Below are 18,798 nucleotides of genomic sequence, written 5' to 3' on the forward strand. Positions count from 1 at the left end.
TATATCTCCGATTGTGTTCATCTAAAAGAAGATAGTCATAGTCACCTAGGATGGCTTGAGGGTGAGTAAATCATGGAATAATTTTCATTTTTGGATGAACTATCCCTTTAAAGGGCCTATATGTAGAATTCAGAATCCCTTGTTATTAGCGACACCGGTGGCTGTTAAGTGAACTACAGTGAACTTGTTTGTTCCAGGCATAGACTGTAAAAAAAAAAAGGGAACTATGTTAACAAGTGGAACCTTATTTGAATCAAATCCTGTATATTTATCCTCGCAGGTAAATTTCGAGAGGAGTTCAAAGCAGCGTTCATCTGTCATTGCTCCGGTGGAGATGACATACACAAGGAGAGAGTCAGAGCGAGAACCAGCACAGATAGCCGCAAATCCCTGTCTACCCAAGTAACCAATTTTGACAACATCTCCAGGATATCTGACCAGGCTGTGTAGCTCCATTGTGGGAAGGGTTTGCTGGCTTAATCCTACGGGTGCCACTTCACCAGTCATGAACGCTGACTAGAAGAACACAGACGTGCCGTATGTATCGACCTGCCAGACTTATGGATGGAAGGATTGAATGGACCTATTAGCCTCAGTGAATTACCCACACTTTTTGAAAATGACATTGTGTCTAGTGTAAGAGCACATGAACCTTCAGTGGAATTGAAATTTTTACCCTGTGAGCCAAGAGGTTATTTCTCTGCTCACAGCTCGGCTGGGTATGCAGTAACAGGTGATGTACCCCATAATCCCCTGAGATGATGTGCATGAAAATAATGGCATGTCTCTGAAACACAATACTACCGTGAGACTGCATTCAACACAAGATTGAAAGGCAATGATGATAGAAGGGAAGGTTTTTTTATTTTGTTTTGTTTTTTAAAGGTGATATGTGTCATTTTTTCAGTGTTAAAATATTTTTTCCTTATCCAATCTTATGTAGAGACAATGGTAAGCAAGCAATTTGTGGGTTACGTTCTCTGAAACATTGCTCTGTTTGTTTGAGCATCTAACCAGCTGAACACAGTGACACTGACTCACCAGTCATGTGAATTTTGGATGGTACTATTTGTTTGAGATGCGTTCGGGTAACCTGTTTGAAAACAAACATTATTTTTGCATGCATGAACTGCTTCAACTACTTTTGAACAAAATTGATATTGTATATATATATTTATTTATTTATTGTTCCATGTTTAAACAATGTACAATCTGAGATTTTGTAATGTTTCTCTAGGAATACTGTTTTGTCATCTTTTCAGGAACAGCTTGCTTGGTAACACTTTACAATAAGGTTTCATTTGTTAACATTAGTTAACTATATTGGTTAACATGAACTAACAATGAACAGTACATCTATAGCATTTATTAATCTTTATAGGGAACCTATAATGCCCCTTTCACAAGATGTAATATAAGTCTCTGGTGTCCCCAGAATGTGTCTGTGAAGTTTCAGCTCAAAATACCCCACAGATCATTTATTATAGCTTGTCAAATTTGACCCTATTTGGATGTGAGCAAAAACACGTCATTTGTGTGTGTTTCTTTAAATGCAAATGAGCTGCTGCTCCCGGCCCACTTTCCAGAAGAGGGCGGAGCTTTAACAGCTCACGCCTCGGTTTCTCAACAACAACAAAGCTGGAGAATCTCACGCAGCCAAAATGAGGATTGTCAGTAACGGTGTTCAGCCTTACATTGTTCAAACCGGAGTCGACACTGATGGAGAGACTCAGGAAGAACTTTTAGAATGAAACGACATTTCTGAATGGTTAGTGGATAAATTTATGTAGTTGCTGTGGAGTTGATTCAACTCATCGACTAGCATGTGCCGTCATGTTAATCTTTTGTGCAAATCCATCGTTGAATTGACCCTCGTTTGTGAAGCAGTCCGGCATAAAATGACATTTCTGTCAAACACAGCTTCTGTCTGTGCTAGCATAAAGTAATAGAGCGCATGGAGGCTAAGGGAAAGCACATGGAAAGTGGAGCTGCCTGAACCAAAGAAACACAACTGCATTACTTAAAAATACTTGTATTTTCTTCGTCTGCAGCTTTGCCTCAGTCAGTTGGTATCGCTCCCTCGTTCAGGAACAACTTTGAAGCAAATCCTGCTTTGTACTACTGTCCAAGGTTGAGAAAGCACTCCGGCTTGAAGTGATTAGCGCACACAAGCAGGTTTTTGCTTACTGTTTCTAGGGGATTTCCACTAAAAATAAAATAAATCCACTGCTCTCTTGCCTCCTCTGAGGCTGGGACTCTAAATGGTGTTTGTACTTGTCTGTACTCGGCTTTGCTCAAACTTTTGCCATGGTTAGAAATGGTATTGTCATTGTCGCTTGCAAAAACAAAATGGCAGCGCTGTGGGTGAAAACGTGCAGATTAAGGGGCGGTAATATTATAATAATGCTGCGTTCCAGATGAGGTTACTTGGACGTGGGAGTATCCCAAATTAAATGTCCCACTTCAGACCTCAGTGAGTTCCAGGCATCACATGTCACGTTCACATGTTGACCACATGATGTCGCCATGACACAATGAGAGCATATTGTGTTTTTGAGGCAATTATGGCAAAAACAGAATAAAAATAGCATACGAAAAGCAAAAACGTATCATTACAATAACTTAATGTCTAATGTTTGTTTTTACATTTATGCACATTGGAAGCGGACTTGCCGACATCTTGGAAGTGACGTCAAATGACGCGTCTCGCTAAGGTCAGGGTTGATCGATGTACCCACTCCGAATGTTCGACTTTGAGTGGCGTTCCAGACATTATTTCCTAGAAGGAGGTGGGAAAAATCCAAATTCCGACATTAACAATTAACATTGGTTAATACACTTGGCATTGGTTAATGAACTAACATGAACAAACTACAAAAAAATAATATTTTTTTATTAACTAACATGAATAAATTGTGCTATATATATATATATATATATATATATATAATTGATAGTTCATTTGAGCTAATGCATTAACTAATGAGACCTTATTGTAAAGTGTTAATGTTTACTCTAATTTGATCCCAGTCGGGTACTCAAAAAAAAAAAAAAAACATTTTGAATGTTCACTTTAGTGTGAATTTCACAAGTTAAGTGTTTACAGATAAGTCTGTTTTATTTCCAACGATAGGCATCTCTGTTGTGTGTTGTTTTAGAACATTTATTTATAATGGGGTTGTTTTGACGTTTTGCACAGTCCCGCAGTAATTATTTGCTCTGAGTGTTTGCTTGTTGGGTCATGAAGCCTGGAGCACTGACTGCTTATTTGACTATTAGTGTGATGATTGCAGAGTAATAAAAGAGAACAAAGGCACAATAATGCATCTTTGTTCAAGTGTGATAGACGTCACGAGCACGAACAGGTGAACAGCATGGCAGAGAACTACTTATGATGTTGCTATCTCTCAGGTGCTTGCTTTGAGATCTTGTGTTATTTATTAAAAGTGTGTACTTGCTGCTACGTATGCACCATTTCTTATTATAAGTAATTTAAGTAAATACATTGAGTGTGTTATGTGTTTGAAATTATGTTTGTAGAGATGGATTCCAGTTTTACTTAAAAGATACACAAAGCCATTCATCATTATCTTTTTGTTAGCATATATGTGAATGATCTCACACATGCTGACTTTTAAACGGTCACAGAAAAATGTGAATTACTTTTGTCTATGTGGGTGCAATCCAAAAATAAAGAAATAAACAATAGCAACACAAGTAATTGTGCATGATTTGCCAGCACTAAACCAGCACTAACTAGCATGGAAACATTTGATGGTTTGAGCTTGTCTTTTCAGGGTTTTCTTGTGGAAGTTTTTGTCATTAAAGCTACACTTTTTTTTTCTTTTTTTCAAAATTAATGCTAATTATACTAGTTAGCATTGCTTGAATGGGAAAGGAGCATGTTCCGATGTTCTTACGGACATTTATTAGGCTAACTCAAACGTATTTATACTTTGCAAATAACAGTGGTACAAAAAAAAAGGGCCGATTACATGTGTTTTAAAGTTGACCTACCAATTTCACGTAGTTTTTCGTGTTTTCGTTAGGCTTTTCGTCTTCACAACGAGTTTTCCCGCCTGTCTCACGATGGTCCAGCCGGTCTGCCAGCGCCGCTGCGGGAGGAAAGTGCTAGTTAGTGCGGCTTAGGGGAAATGAGCACCCGCTCCGGTGTTCTTACAGATATTTATGAACTCAAACGTATTTATACCTGCAAATAACATTTGTATAATTTAAAGTAAGGCGACTACATGTGTTTTAAAGTATGCCGACCAATTTAACATAGGCTAGGACTTTCATCGTCACGACGCTGTGAGAGGAAAAGGGGAGAAAATGAACGCTCAGATATTTTTACGGAAACGTATTAATTAAAACGCAGCTTTATAGCTTGCAAATAACATCAGAATAAAACATATTTAAAAAAAAAAAAAAAAAAAAAACCTACCATATAGGCTACTCTTGTGGGCTTTCATCTTCATGATGAGTCTGTCACATTCAATAGTAGGGAATTGTTGATAACACAGTATATTACTGTGAACAGAAATCATTTACAGTGCAGTCATACAAGACAGGCACTACACTGTAGTGCTTATTTACACTAAAGTTCCCCTATTATTCCTTTTTAAATGTTCCTAATATTGTTTTGGGAGTCTCCTACAACAGGTTTACATGCATGCAAGGTCAAAAAACACTTTAGTTTTCTCATAATATACATTTAATTTCACCTCAGTTCTCAGCAGTGCGCACAGTAGACCAATCCTTTGTGATTAGTCTATGCACTGCACGGCTTGCCATAACTGAATGACAGCTATCAATTCGCAAGACATTATATACATTGTATAGACAGAATTCTGTTAGCATCGATTTTACTGTATCATTTAGAGCTCGAGTCCGACGATGAAACGTCTGAAGTAGTTGATCAACCAGAAACTGATTCGCAATCACCACTGGAGTAGGACATTTCTCTATGGTAAGTTTGCGTTATGTATAAGATGTGATATACTTTATAGGGGAACTTTATCAGAATGCCAAGCGAAGCTGAAAACCTCCAACATAAGATAAACTTTTAGGCCAGATGTGTACAGACTTTTTCGTAACTATTAACAAAGAAAAAAATGGCTATATCATTGTTTGACATTACAATGGGTGTTTACTGTTTACAGAGAAAATACTTCAACTAGTTAGCGTGGACTAACATCTTAACATCCTATTACAACACAGATAGAGCTCCACTCTACTGTAATAATAAAAAACGCAGTTTGTTTTACAGTTATGTAAGCGAACCGGGCCGCGCTATGTTGTAAACCCCCACGTTAGCCGAGCACAAACGTGAATAGCTGATAATGCATTACACTTTGTAAACAAAAGTCATGCTCCATCCTTGATCAGTACTCCAAGTAATAAGACAGGCAATCTGCATTAATTGACACATTTTTAGATGATATTGGACCCACATCTGAATAGCAGAACTACAGAAACATGAGTTAGCCGGTTAGCAGGAGACATACACACTAGGGTGTACGTTACACAACATAACATACAAAACTATGAATTTTGAACGATTGCTAGAAAATATAAACATCAAATATTAATCATACTTACAGTTTCAGAGGAGCAAGCTGGTCCAAATAAACTGGGCATTGGTCCATATTTTAAGACCAAGCATTTTGTGAATCCTGCGTTAAACTCCCCGAGGTTTGAGAAGCAGTCGACAGTAAAATGACGGGAACACAACAAAAGATTGTACTGCTTTGATATTGTTGAAAAAATGAATTTTCCCTGGCGTGCGTGCAATAAGTGGGCAGGCAATATGCTAATGTTTCATTGTGACGTCACAACAAAACGGCTTGGGATTCATTTTACAAACGACTCGTTTAATTGACTCAGAGTCGACTCTTACTTTTGAGAGACAATAACTTTATATACGGTGCACTTTCAGATTTAAAACTTTGCAGGATGTTTCATTCACTTAACGCTATGTTACACACTATATGAAAGGTAATTTTCAAAAATCCATAATAGGAGCACTTTAAAACAAAATTCTGTTCCTCAGACAAAAGGGTATTTTTTGCTGTTTTTTTTTTTTTTTTTACTATATTTTTGTCAGAAGCACTCATTTTTAACTTTCTACTAACTGTCTAAAACATACAGAGAACCAATGGCATTTATACAAATAAAATGGATACAGAATAGCTAGCTTCTCATTTTTTAATCATTTTGGATAGAAGTGTATGCTAAATCAATACATATAAATGTAGTGAAAGTAGCCAGTAGAAAGAAGCTTTACGGGTCAGTTTACATGACACAGTTTTCAACTAAAAATGGAAAACTTTTTATGCGTTTTGGCCATTTATTTACACTACAACGACATTTCGGAGGCCTGAAAATGCAAACTTTTAAAAATGGGTTTCAAAGTGCAAGTTTTTGAAAACAATATAATTATTGTTTTTGTGTAAACCAGAAAAATGTGAATTTGTGAAAAAAGGTGACGTCATGTGCATGCATATTACGTGTTCAGTTTATAGGCGAAGAGTGTTTCTTTACAAAGCGACATCGCCAACTACTGGCCTGGCAGCAGAATAGTTTTTTTTTTTTTTGGTCGCTTTTGTAGATCTGTGTGAATTGGGATCATTTTGACAATGTTCTCATCTGTATGTGAAAAACAAAGGAAAAACCTTTCAGTATTTAGTACACCGTTGTCATTTAAACGTACCCTTACAGAAAGCAGCAAGATAAAGTAGTTGGCTTAATAAACATACTAAATGTCTGAATGAAACTGAAAATGCAAAAAGTAATATCTGAAGTTTAGGTTTAGAAGATAGAATAAGCAATATCACTTATTCTATATTCTATTCTATTCTCTTATTCTAAGAGCAAGAGTGTCATTGTTCCGAATTTAAGCACAGCTGATCTAATTTTGATTTTGATCGTCATTGGTTCTGATTCTAAACTGCTGACAGAAAAAGCTGAACAGTGAACTCTGTAGCAAGTTTCAACATTACCCTGCTGCTTAAGCGCTCCTGGGTAACAGGTTTACTATTTACACTATTGCCCAACACTACAACAGCAAAAAATTCAGGACTTTTGACCTTTTGGGCTTGACTGATGCTGAAACTAAGATTAGTGGTGTTTGTTTAGTTTTAGATATAACCCTAACAATTCAATGTCTTTAATATGAGCCACTGACCGAAGAACCGACCCTCATTACCTCATTACACAGCGGCAGTGCAGGTGAGTGACATTCAACACGGAGCGCCGCACCTGAGGGATTATTCATTAGCACCATGACGTCATGCTGGGGTGAATAGAGTGCGCTGAAGCGGAGCTGTTCACTCGCACAGGTGCTTAACACTGATACTCCAACACCATCAGACACATGAAGGCCATGAAAGCTGCTTTCCTCATTGGTGAGTATAGAGGATCTATTTTAAGGATTAGTAAGCTTTTGACAGTTCAGGGCTTCATTGATCTTGTAAGTTCTTCTGATGGAGTTATTGAAATTGATTTCTCATGTGCTTGTGCCTGAACATTTGCCAAGTGTTTCTTTATCTTGCACTTGGAGTGAAACAGGGACTAAAAACTGTTCTCGCATGAGGTGTAAGTGCATTACAATTTATTTTTTAAAATAAAAATAAAGAAATAAAGTTTCAGGCTTTGGGAGGGGAAAATATAAGAAAGTTTTTTGTTTATTGGAGTACATTTTACAAGAAAATACTATTTCAGTCTTTCTACTTCAAAAATTTCATGTTTAATTCAATATGTTACTTGTGGTTTCTTTCTAATTATGTATGAAATTTACAAGCAAGTTTTGAAGTGAAAATTGTTTCCTAAGTCCTGTACCATTTTTTTCAGTGCACAGATAAAGATGCTCTTTAGAACGTTTTTAAGTTGTAATGGATGATAAGGATCATGAGGTTTTGTGTTGCTGTCATTCAACCAAATGGGACGCATCAAATACTGAAAATCATATCAGTTTTTCACTCAGTTTGTCATGCATATACCTTACAATAGAACAAATAATTTCAAGGAAGCATTTTTACAAGACTTTTGGTGCCTCCATGCAGAACAGGTAGATTGCTGTTTCTCGCTGCATTAAGGAAGAGCCAATTATGAATGTAATTTTCTGTTCCAGCGTCTCATCTGCTGTACCAGTTAGTTTGCATTGACACATCAAGAACTCCAGACTGCACTTCACACATGGATGCTTGTGTTTCTCCACGCATCTGCAGAAGTGAACAGGCTGTCCTCAGAGATATCTGTAATTATAAAGGTACAATGTTTAATGGGATAGGAGCGGGGTTGGCTGGTGGCATGGGGTTAATAACTGGGTGCTGTCACAAAAACTGTAAAAACCTGAATGTTTGCTCTCTTGATTCATACTAGTTGATTTTGTCAAGGCATTAAAAATTAAAGCTTTTGAGGTGAGTGGGGGAGGCTGGCACACTGGTGTTAGGCTTGAGTATAAGAATAATTCAATTACATATAGCACATTTGAACATTACTTCTGCATACACAACTAAAATTAAAAGTAAAACCATTCTTGAAATAAAATAAACGTTAACTGGAATGAAATAAAATATTAAACACTTACTTTTTTTATTATTTCAACTACTTGCCAAAGCAACATTTTCTCATTTTAATTTAGTTTAACTGGATGTACTTAAAAAGACTAAAAACTGAAATAAAAATCAATAAAAAATATATATTTTAAAAAACTCCTAAAAATTATAAAAACACAAACTAAAATTAAAACGGAAAACACATATTTATAAAACCTATAATAGTATCTCAATGATACTAAAGTTACACTGACACACAGACATACTGTACATGCTATACAGGATTATTAACCACTATAAATCTATTATGTTGTCATTTCACATTTACATTTAGTCATTTAGCAGACGCTTTTTTCCAAAGCGACTTACAAATGAGAATAGTAGAAGCAATCAAATCAACATGAGTACAACAGTATGTAAGTGCCGTGTCAAGTCACAGTTTCATCAGTAAAGTGCTCGTAGCAAGGTTTTTTTGTTGTTGTTGTTGTTGTTTTTAAATACAAATAGATGGAGAAAGAGAATAGAAATCGAAAAAAGAAAAGTAAAATATAAATAAAAAGTAAGTGCTAATATTACTGGGTCAAGTGTTGATGAAAAAGATATGTTTTTAGCAGTTTTTTGAAAATGGCTAAAGACTCAGCTGCTCGGATAGGTCATTTCACCAGTCAGGAACAGACCAGGAGAAGGTCCGTGAGAGTTATTTTGTGCCCCTTTGGGATGAAGGCGCCGTTCACTTGCAGAACACAAGCTTCTGGAGGGCGCATAGGTCTGAAGTAGTGAGTTTAGGTATAGTGGTGCAGAGCCAGTGGATGTTCTGTAGGCAAACATTAGAGCCTTGAATTGGATGCGAGCAGCAATTGGCAGCCAATGCAAACTGATGAAGAGAGGTGTGACATGTGCTAATGCATTTTCAACTGAGTTTGGTTATTCTGAGATATTCAACAAAGAGAAAGTGGTAACACTTTATGATAAGGTCCTATTTGTTAACATTAGTTAATGCATTTGTTAACATGTCATGAACTAACTATAAGAAATACATTTTTACACCATTTATTAACCTTTGTTAATGTCAAACCCTGTCTCCTCTACCTTGTGAAACGTCCCATCACTGTGATGGCAAAAACTGGATTAAAGAGCAATAGCCTTGAGCAAACCGCACGACTCAAACTGTGGCCGTATGTGCAGCGAGGGAAGAAAAGAGCTCTAGCTTGAGGGGACGCTGAAGTTGTTTGTTGACTGTGCTTGAGTGTGTGGCCTCAGGGAAGCAAAGGGGATAACAATATATGAGATCATCAGTCCATATTCACATATGATATTGACTGTCATGTTGATACATTTGACCATAATAATAGTTTTGGGAAACCATTGAGCACTTTAGAAATCGTAGACTTTATAAACAATCATTATTTCAGCAAATACAATAGCTATTAAAAATTCATGAACACACTGTATGATGCAGATGAATGGAGTTCACCCGTTAAGAGTTCGCTCATGTTAAAGCTGTCATGTTGAAAGTTCTTCTAGTAAAGGCTGCTTTGCTCTCCTTTGTCTCCTTTCATTTCTGTGGAAAGATGGAAGCTGCCACCCGACTGACGCCAAGGTCTGTAACGCCACACTTCAGATGATGTTAAGCCACTCACCTGCGTTGGGAAAGTGTGTGTGTTCTGGGCCGGATCCATGCGGCACTCTACAACAGCTGTTTTCTCAGTGCCAGCATCGCTTGGGTATACCGTAACATATACTTTAAATAATGCAATATAAATAATGGAAGTATGAAACATCTGTGGCATGGTGATTACCACACCCAACAATTTTCACTCAATTCCCTCAGTAAAAACAATTAAAAATGTCATGTACAGTAATGCACTTGTCTAAATCAATGTGTATTTAACATGCAATGCCAAGTCAAGTCAGCTTTATGTAGTGCCTTTTATATTGTTTCAAAGCAGCTTTACAGAAAATAATCCTTTTTTTTTTTTTTTACACCACCTTAATATCTTATTGTCCACTTTGAGCAGTTATGCATGTGCATCCATTGTAAGTGCATTACTGTAAACGTGCTTTTTGCTTGTTTTTACTAATTGAGGGTTGAGTTGCTGTCTGTGGTAATTGACAGCATGCCACGAGTTTTGGGTAGGACTGTTTGGAAAAACAGTTTCAGGGGCCTCATTTATAAAATGTGCATACGCACAAATTTGAACTGTGCACGTGAACTGAAGTATGTGTGCGCTAAAATCCACGCCAATGTTCATATTTATAAAACGAGGCCCCATGAAAATCCACTTGACCTTTAAAGGATTTTAAAGAATCTGCATTCAGCTCTTCTCCATACAAATTAGAGTGACTATGGCTGCCAAGCCCCCAAAAGGATACAAAAGAAATAAAATAAGAAGGAATCATGAAAGTGCCATAAATGTAGTCACTATGACTTGTGCACTATCCGAGATAACAAAAAAAAAAAAAAAAAAAAAAAAAAAAATCTAAGAACATTTTGTTAACATTCCCATTAAGTTATGAAAAAGTGATTTCTGTTAAAATGTCTTTTAAACATTTAAAATGTCCAATTTTTTTTTATGTGTTAAAGGGATATTTCCCCCCAAAAATTAAAATTCTGTCATCATTTACTCACCCTCAAGTTGTTCCAAACCTGTATGAATTTCTTTCTTCTGCTGAACACAAAACGTATTTTGATATTTTGAAGAATGTTGGTAACCAAACAGCCCCAAACAGCCCCAATGACTTCCATAGTATGAACAAAAATAAATAAATACTGTGGGAGTCAATGGGCTCATCAATTAAGAAAAGTTTCTTCTTGGTTATGAGAACGTTAAGAACATTCCATTCTATCATTTTGAAAACATTCCGAGAATGTTCCCTGTTAGCTGATCCTTCTAATATTTGACTTTCTGAGAATAATGGTCAAAAAAGTTTTCTCCTCAGATTTAGTTCATCCATTATACATAATATTCCAAACATTTGGTTTTAAGAACATTTTCTATTAACATCAGGTCACACTTTAATTTAGGGTCCAATTCTCACTAGTAACTAACTATTAACTACAATTTTTAGCCTCAATAAACTCCTAATTACTGCTTATTAATATTTAGTAAGGTAGTTGTTAAGTTTAGGTATTAGCTAATAAGTAATAGTGAGAATAATATGTGCTTTGTAAGTACTAATAAACAGCAAATATCATAGTAATATGCATGCTAATAAGCAACTAGTTAATAGTGAGAATTGGATCCTAAACTAAAGTGTTACTCCAAACATTATAGGAACATTCATCAAAGAGGACTAATATCATATGGATTTTCCATGAACATTATTGTCACACTGTTTTCTGCTAACATTACAAGAACATTCAGCAAATATTAATAACATCATAAGGACGTTCCAAGAACATTGTTCTAAGAACGTTTTGTCTCAAAATTATGAGAACATTCATCAAGTACAAATAACATCATAAGGATGTTCCAAGAACATCATTCTAAATACATTTCCTCTAAAATTATAAGAACATATATCATATATTATAACACTGTTCCAGAAACATTATTTTAAGAATGTTTTGTCCTAACATTTACATAACCTAACTAGTAAGTTATGGGAATGTTCCCTGTTAGCTAGGATATTCCAAGTTTCTATTCCAAGGAACTTGGCAAAGTTGACCTGGTGCGATGCGTCGCTGGATCATTTTGAATTCAGAAGAATTCTGAGCTTTGGTGAAAGGGAAGATTATCAGTGAATAAGGACTTACATACAGGTTGGGATGGCATGAGAGCGAGTAAATGCTAACAAAATTCTAATTTTTCGTCTATTTTAACTATTCCTTTAATGTTTTCCAGCTCAAAAAAATAAGCGACTTGAGGCAGAATGGAAAGCCAGTGGTAAGATCTTAGTCTGTACATAGAACACAAAAGTCTTTTGTAAACTGATAACTGCATGCATGCTGTGATCCCCTCATTGGACACTCTCATCCCCTCAATACAGTACACCACACAAGCAAATCCTGTCTTGAAGAGACAGTAGCTTGTCTTGGGGAAGAAGCCTGTAACAGACGGATGGTGCCATTTGTCCAGGAGTGCAACGCATACCAATGCAACCCCAGCCAGTGCAGACAGGCAATGAGGCAGTTCTACTCGGCTCTTCCTCACAATGTGGCTGAGAGACTGGTGTTCTGTGACTGTGACGGAGAAGACCACGAATGCCAGGAGATGAAGGCCTCTCTACACTCTGGATCCTGTGTGAACGACCAGTCGCAGACACCCTGGACCTGCCTGGAGGCGCTGGACAGCTGCTCTGAGGATGCATTGTGCAGGTTAGCCCTGAACATTGATGGCAAAGCATTAACAACATGATTTACTCTAGGACATGTTAGTAGAACAGCATTTCTATCAACAAATTATAGCGCTTCTCCCCAAACTAATTTTTACTATTTGACAAGTCATATTTTGGGATGCCCAGTTATTTCGATAGTCCACTTTAAACATTCTACTAACTTTAAGTAACTTTGCAACTACATGTCAACTAGCAGTCATTAGAGTATCAGTAGACTATCTGCTTAATATCTGCTGACAGTTTATTTTGATGCTCCTCAACAGACATTCTACTGACTATAAGTAACTTTGCAAATACATGTCAACTTATTCTACTAACCCGAACAGTCTACTAATACTCTAATGAGAGTTAGTTGACATGTAGTTTCAAAGTTACTTATAGTTAGTAGAATGTCTAAAAGAAAGAAAGAAAGAAACAATTTCTCACCAATCCAAGTTAAGCTAAGAGGTGAGTATTTTGCAGTATTCCAACAGTTCAATAGTTGTAGAGTAGAAATTCAACATGAAGTGTTCCAAACCATAACAAGGCACCAGTCCAGCGAAAAAGGAAATCATCAACAACAGTGTATAACACAAGTTCAAATCATAGTCCAGATGAAGTGTCCTTAATGATTGATGAATGAGGCCAAAAGAGAACCCTCTGAACAAATATGCAAAACACATAACAAAATACACAATTCAAATTCAAAGATATTTCAATAAAATAAGAAAAATTTGGACATCTTCATCCTGTTCAAAAGTTTTCACCCCTGACTCTTAATGCATCATGTTTTCTTCTGGGGGTCAGTGAATGTTTGAGCCTTTTTTAATAGTTGTGTTTGAGTCCCTCAGTTGTCCTCAGTGTGAAAAGATGGATCTCAAAATCACACAGTCACTGTTGGAAAAGGTTCAAATATACAAAAGATGCTGGAAAACTGAAGAATCTGCAATTTTTCTGAAGAACAGAGCTCAGTTTAACTGCTCAGAACAAACAAGGGACTCCTGAACAACCATCACAAAACAAACAAACAGTCGTAGATCATCCAGGTAACCACACACAGTATTAAGAATCAATGGCTCACATACTTTTGAACGGGGTCATTTTAATAAATTCAGCTATTTTTTTTTTTTTGTCTTTTTTTTTTTGTCTTGTGGACTATATGTAAACATCTTTTATGTAAAATATCTTACTTAGGAAAGTACTAAATAAAATATATTTAAAAAAACATGCATTTTGTATGATCACTTATTTTGTTTTCTTATTTTCTTATTTACATTTTCACAGATTCTGCAAGTGGTTCCCATGTTTATTCATGCAACTGTACTACTTACATTGAGCTGTAGAACCATAGTTCAACATCCTTCATAATAGGGTTTCATGCATCAAGCTGAGTTGAGCAAACACTCAAAGGCTGCGTCTGAAATTGCATACTCTCTGACTAGATACTTATTTTGGTCCCACTTTATATCAGGTGTCCTTAACTACTGTGTACTTACCTCAAAAAAATAAGTACAATGTGCTTATTGTGTTCATTGTACACTTTTGCTGCTATTGAGGGGGATACGGGTAAAGTTAGGACAGGTTTGGTGGTATGGGTAGGTTTAAGGGTAGGGGTAAGGTGTAAGGGATGGGTCAACAGTGTAATTATAAATGTAATTACAGAAATTAATTACAGATGTAATTACATGCAGGTGTTTTTAAAATGTAAGTACAATGTAAAAACATGTATGTACACAATAAGTGCATTGTATCAAATGACTACTTTAAATGTAAGTACATAGTAGTTAAGGCCATCTAATATAAAGTGGGACCCTTATTTTAAATAAATAATAACCTGTACTTCGTGGCCACTAAAAAAGTATGTTCTATAAAGTATGAATTTGTACAGTATGAATTAAATCTGGCGTAGTAGATTCGCCATGTTGTCATTATCATGTGACTTACCAGCCTCAGTTGCATCGCTTCACCTCCATTCATAAATCCTCTCCCTTGGCCTCATGGGATAGTAAAGTGTCCATCGTATGCACAATTCAGAAACTCGCCACGAGTAGTAGGTCATCCAGGGACTTTTCGCCTACTCTTTTATAAGTACTGTGAATTTAGATATCTTGCTCTTCCTCATCTACTTAAGCATCTTAGGAAGTTTCCTTTAGCACTGTCAGCTTTGGATTTCATTGCTGCATTGGAATGATATCTATTGTAAAAAAGATTGAATTGAATTGAGTAAGTCACCCAGAAAAGTATTGTAAAGTAAAATGATTCTCCACACACAGTAGAGTCCAATGTGGCCGCTGGCCAGTAAGTGTGAGATGAAACGAGTGCAGAAATCAAAAGACACTTATCTCTATTGCTGGATTCATGCTGCTTGCATTGCCTTAAATTGTTGAAAAAATGCCGTATCCCATTCATCTTTGATTGATTCATGTCACATTTGTGTAAATCATTGTTTCCTTGCTGAAAAGACTAATGTGAGTTTACATTCTGGCCTTAGCCATAAACATACAAAATATAGGCAAAATGTGACCATGAAGGTCGACTCCTAAACAAAACCCTTACGGGTGGGTGAGCAAATCATACGAAAACCTACAAAGGAGACGGTACGAGTTCATACAGATCTGCCACAAATGTGCCAAACTGTGAAATACTCACAGATTAAGAGTTGCGTTGCTGTAGATGTGCTGCATAGCCAGATGATGAAGCTGGTTGACAAGCATGGTGTTTCCGGTTGACTGGAGAACTTTTAGGAAAGCTGGGTGCACTCATGGTTGACGATGCTGATTAAAACCAACTCTTTGCTCTTCACAGGCAGATATTTAACAGGTACCTGTCCAAATGTTTTGAGGCAGAGGACTCTGCATATGATTTGACGAGTGACTGGCTAAATCTTCTAAACCCTGACAACTTTCTTGGGGAAGACCTTCAATGCAGGGTGGCATTTGTGGAAACTATGGGTTCAGTACTTCATCACCCCTGTACTTGTGATGGATTACATCACCATGACCAATATAAGTGCAATGAGCTGAAACAGATTTTCCAAGACAAGTCCCTCTTCAGTAAGTACTTTGGCTAGTTTAACCATATTCCACTTTAAGTATTGCTGGCACAGTCTCATTGTGATTGATGTATTCTGATTTTACCATTCAAATCATAGAGCTCTCAAGAACCAAAGGAAATTTCCGACATGGAGAATCCCATGAATCAAACATTGGGCGACAACCAACCAATACACCAAATGCTGATCTGCAGTGGTTAGGTGGTGAAACTGTCCGACGTGGACAATCCGATGATTCAAGCAATGGGCAACAACAAACCAATGAATCAAGGTTTAAGCAGCAGTGGCTGAGTGGTGAGTTGATTCACTTAAAAAGTGGGATTTTGCCTTAAAAATGCACTTTTCCTTTTACATTACCTTATTGTTGGTGTAAATAAACATATTGTTTTTGTTTACCAGATCAACTGTTGTACCTACTGATCTATATCTCTGCATTAATGGTGGTGGTGTTATTCATTGTCAGCCTTGTTTTGCTCAGACTGAGGTAAGTTGTCATTAGTTTAATGCATTATAATGCACACCAAATAATGTAGAGCAGAATTTTTTACTTAATCTTCACTTAATTATATAAGAATTACGGTCACACTTTAGATTAGGTCCAATTCTCACTCTTAAAGGATTAGTTCACTTTCAAATGAAAATTACTCCAAGCTTTAGTCACTCTCAAGCCATCCTAGGTGTATATGACTTTCTTATTTCTGACGAAGACAATCGGAGAAATATTAATAAATATCCTGACGCATCCAAGCTTTATAATGGCAGTGAACGGGATCAATGAGTATGAGCTGAAGCATACTCCACACGGCTCCAGGGGGTTAATAAAGTCCTTCTGAAGCGGACTTCAAGCGGAAATATGTAGCTTCTGCCAGACCGCCTTCCATATTCAACTTATGGAAAAAATAGAACTGGCGTTGCATCAGTTCCGTAAGTTGAATAGGGAAGGCGTAGGACATACATCATAAGCTTTTTGAAAAATATGGAAGGCGGTCTGGCGGAAGCTACATATTTTACTTCATAACTTGTTAAATATGGATATTTTTTTACACAGTCACTTCGCTTCAGAAGGCCTTTATTAACCCCTTGGAGCCATGTGGAGTACATTTATGATGGATGGATGTGGATGGAGACACTTTCTTCAGCTCATACTCATTTGGTAGCTCATCACTGCCATTATAAAGCTCAGATGCATCAGGATATTTATAAATATTTCTCCATTTGTCTTCGTCAGAAACAAGAAAGTCATATACACCTAGGATGGCTTGAGGGTGAGTAAAGCTTGGGCTAATTTTCATTTAACTAATCCTTTAACTAGCTATTAACTACGACTTTTGCCTCAGTAAACTCCTAATTACTGCTTATTAATAGTTAGTAAGGTAGTTGTTAAGTTTAGGTATTGGGTAGGATTATGGGATGTAGAATATGGTCATGCAGAATAAGGCATTAATATATGCTAATATAATAAGTACTAATAAACAGCCAATATCCTAGTAATATGCATGCTAATAAGCAACTAGTTATAGCGAGAATTGGACCCTAAACTAAAGTGTTACCACAATTACTAATGATTGTTTTTGCATTTCTTTTAAGGAGAATACACCAAACTGCTGAAAAACCAACTTTTGAGGCCCATCAATCAAAATCTCTAATGTTGTCTTCTGTTATTATTTGAGTAGTTTTATAAAATTCTGGTTTCTTTAAGGGGCAGTTATATTCCTGATACTTTGCACATTGTAGTTATATATTAATATTTCATTGTGAATTGTAATGAAAAAGAGGGGAAGAACTTGATTTTACCTACAGGGAATTGAAAGGATTGTGAAAAGTGGCAGATTCCCTTTTTGGGAACTGTGATTGTGATGGAGACTGATGGTCGAGTTAACCAGAGCATCCCAAAGGTGACATTTCTTTTTCAATATTTGCAATTATAGTCGTAACCTTTATTACATTAAAGGGGTTAAAACACGTTTGTTTTTGCGAATGTGACTCTCCATAGGCGTAATGTTTTTATACTGTACAAACTGTATTTTCTATCGCCCTACACCAACCCTACCCCTAAACCTACCCATCACAGGAAACTGTGCACATTTTTACTTTCTCAAAAAATCTCATTCTGTATGATTTATAAGCTTTTTGAAAAATGGGGACATGGGGTAATGTCCTCATAAGTCACCCTCTCCTTGTAATACCTATGTCATACCCATGTCATTATACAAATTTGTGTCCTGATATGTCACAAAAACGCACACACACACACACACACACACACACACACACACACACACACAAACACACACACATATTGTAATTTTCATACCTGAAACAATTCTCCTCACTGAAAAAGAAACCAAGCCAATAAACCAATAGATGAGTTGGGTTTTGTGTAGTTCAGTATTGCACAATATTGTTCAATGCAGCTATTTTTTTGTAATGTGCTACTCTGGTTTTGTTTCAGGGCATAAACTATAAATAAAGTGTTAATGAGCAACATTCAGAGTCTCTGATGTCAGTTCACTCATTTAACTTTATTGAGTTATGGAAGATGAATAGCCAGCATGAGGAAAGCCTCTGATAAGAGGTCATATATGTTCTTGTCTTCTTCAGCCCATCTGATATTCATCAGGGAACATCAGTCTGTCCTGTCTCCATTCCTGCCGACACTCAACACCTCCATCCAGATGTTTTTAAGTCTAATGATGTGTTTCCTGAACCCCAGTGTCAGGACCACACTAAATCACCATTAGAAACTTCACCACAGACATTAATGAGACGTTTCACCAAAGTCGGTGTCTTACCCCTTAAACTTTTATCACAGAGGCTTTAACAGTGTTGAAGATGAACATGCTTTTTCATAAACTCACTTATATTGATGTA

General features: G+C 36.6%; 2 protein-coding genes across 2 annotated transcripts in view; both read left to right on the forward strand.

Annotated features, from left to right (window-relative positions):
- Positions 1 to 3,322, forward strand: part of hcrtr2 (hypocretin (orexin) receptor 2) — a 54,814-nt gene extending 51,492 nt beyond the window's left edge. Inside the window, exon 7 of the mRNA XM_051916891.1 lies at positions 281 to 3,322. Within this exon, the coding sequence (XP_051772851.1) occupies positions 281 to 450 (170 nt within the window). The 3' untranslated portion in view covers positions 451 to 3,322. The remainder of the gene's footprint in view (positions 1 to 280) is intronic.
- Positions 3,323 to 7,178: 3,856 nt separating this feature from the next.
- On the forward strand, positions 7,179 to 18,414 carry gfral (GDNF family receptor alpha like). The gene is made up of 9 exons (XM_051916892.1): positions 7,179 to 7,406; positions 8,132 to 8,269; positions 10,130 to 10,282; positions 12,404 to 12,445; positions 12,549 to 12,876; positions 15,681 to 15,928; positions 16,027 to 16,221; positions 16,327 to 16,411; positions 17,515 to 18,414. Exons 1-9 carry the CDS (start codon positions 7,376 to 7,378, stop codon positions 17,594 to 17,596), a joined length of 1,302 nt encoding a protein of 433 aa, XP_051772852.1. The 5' UTR covers positions 7,179 to 7,375; the 3' UTR covers positions 17,597 to 18,414.
- The last annotated feature ends 384 nt before the right edge of the window (positions 18,415 to 18,798 follow it).

This window comes from Ctenopharyngodon idella, chromosome 13, assembly GCF_019924925.1.
Source record: "Ctenopharyngodon idella isolate HZGC_01 chromosome 13, HZGC01, whole genome shotgun sequence".
Lineage (NCBI taxonomy): Eukaryota > Metazoa > Chordata > Actinopteri > Cypriniformes > Xenocyprididae > Ctenopharyngodon > Ctenopharyngodon idella.

What these genes read in the sequence shown, in the direction of transcription:
- gfral (XM_051916892.1), top strand. Translation starts at nt 7,376, where the DNA reads ATGAAGGCCATGAAAGCTGCTTTCCTCATTG. An exon ending in AGATATCTGTAATTATAAAG is followed by an intron (nt 8,270 to 10,129) that starts GTACAATGTTTA and finishes TTCTGTGGAAAG; the next exon opens with ATGGAAGCTGCCACCCGACT. An exon ending in GGCAGAATGGAAAGCCAGTG is followed by an intron (nt 12,446 to 12,548) that starts GTAAGATCTTAG and finishes CCCTCAATACAG; the next exon opens with TACACCACACAAGCAAATCC.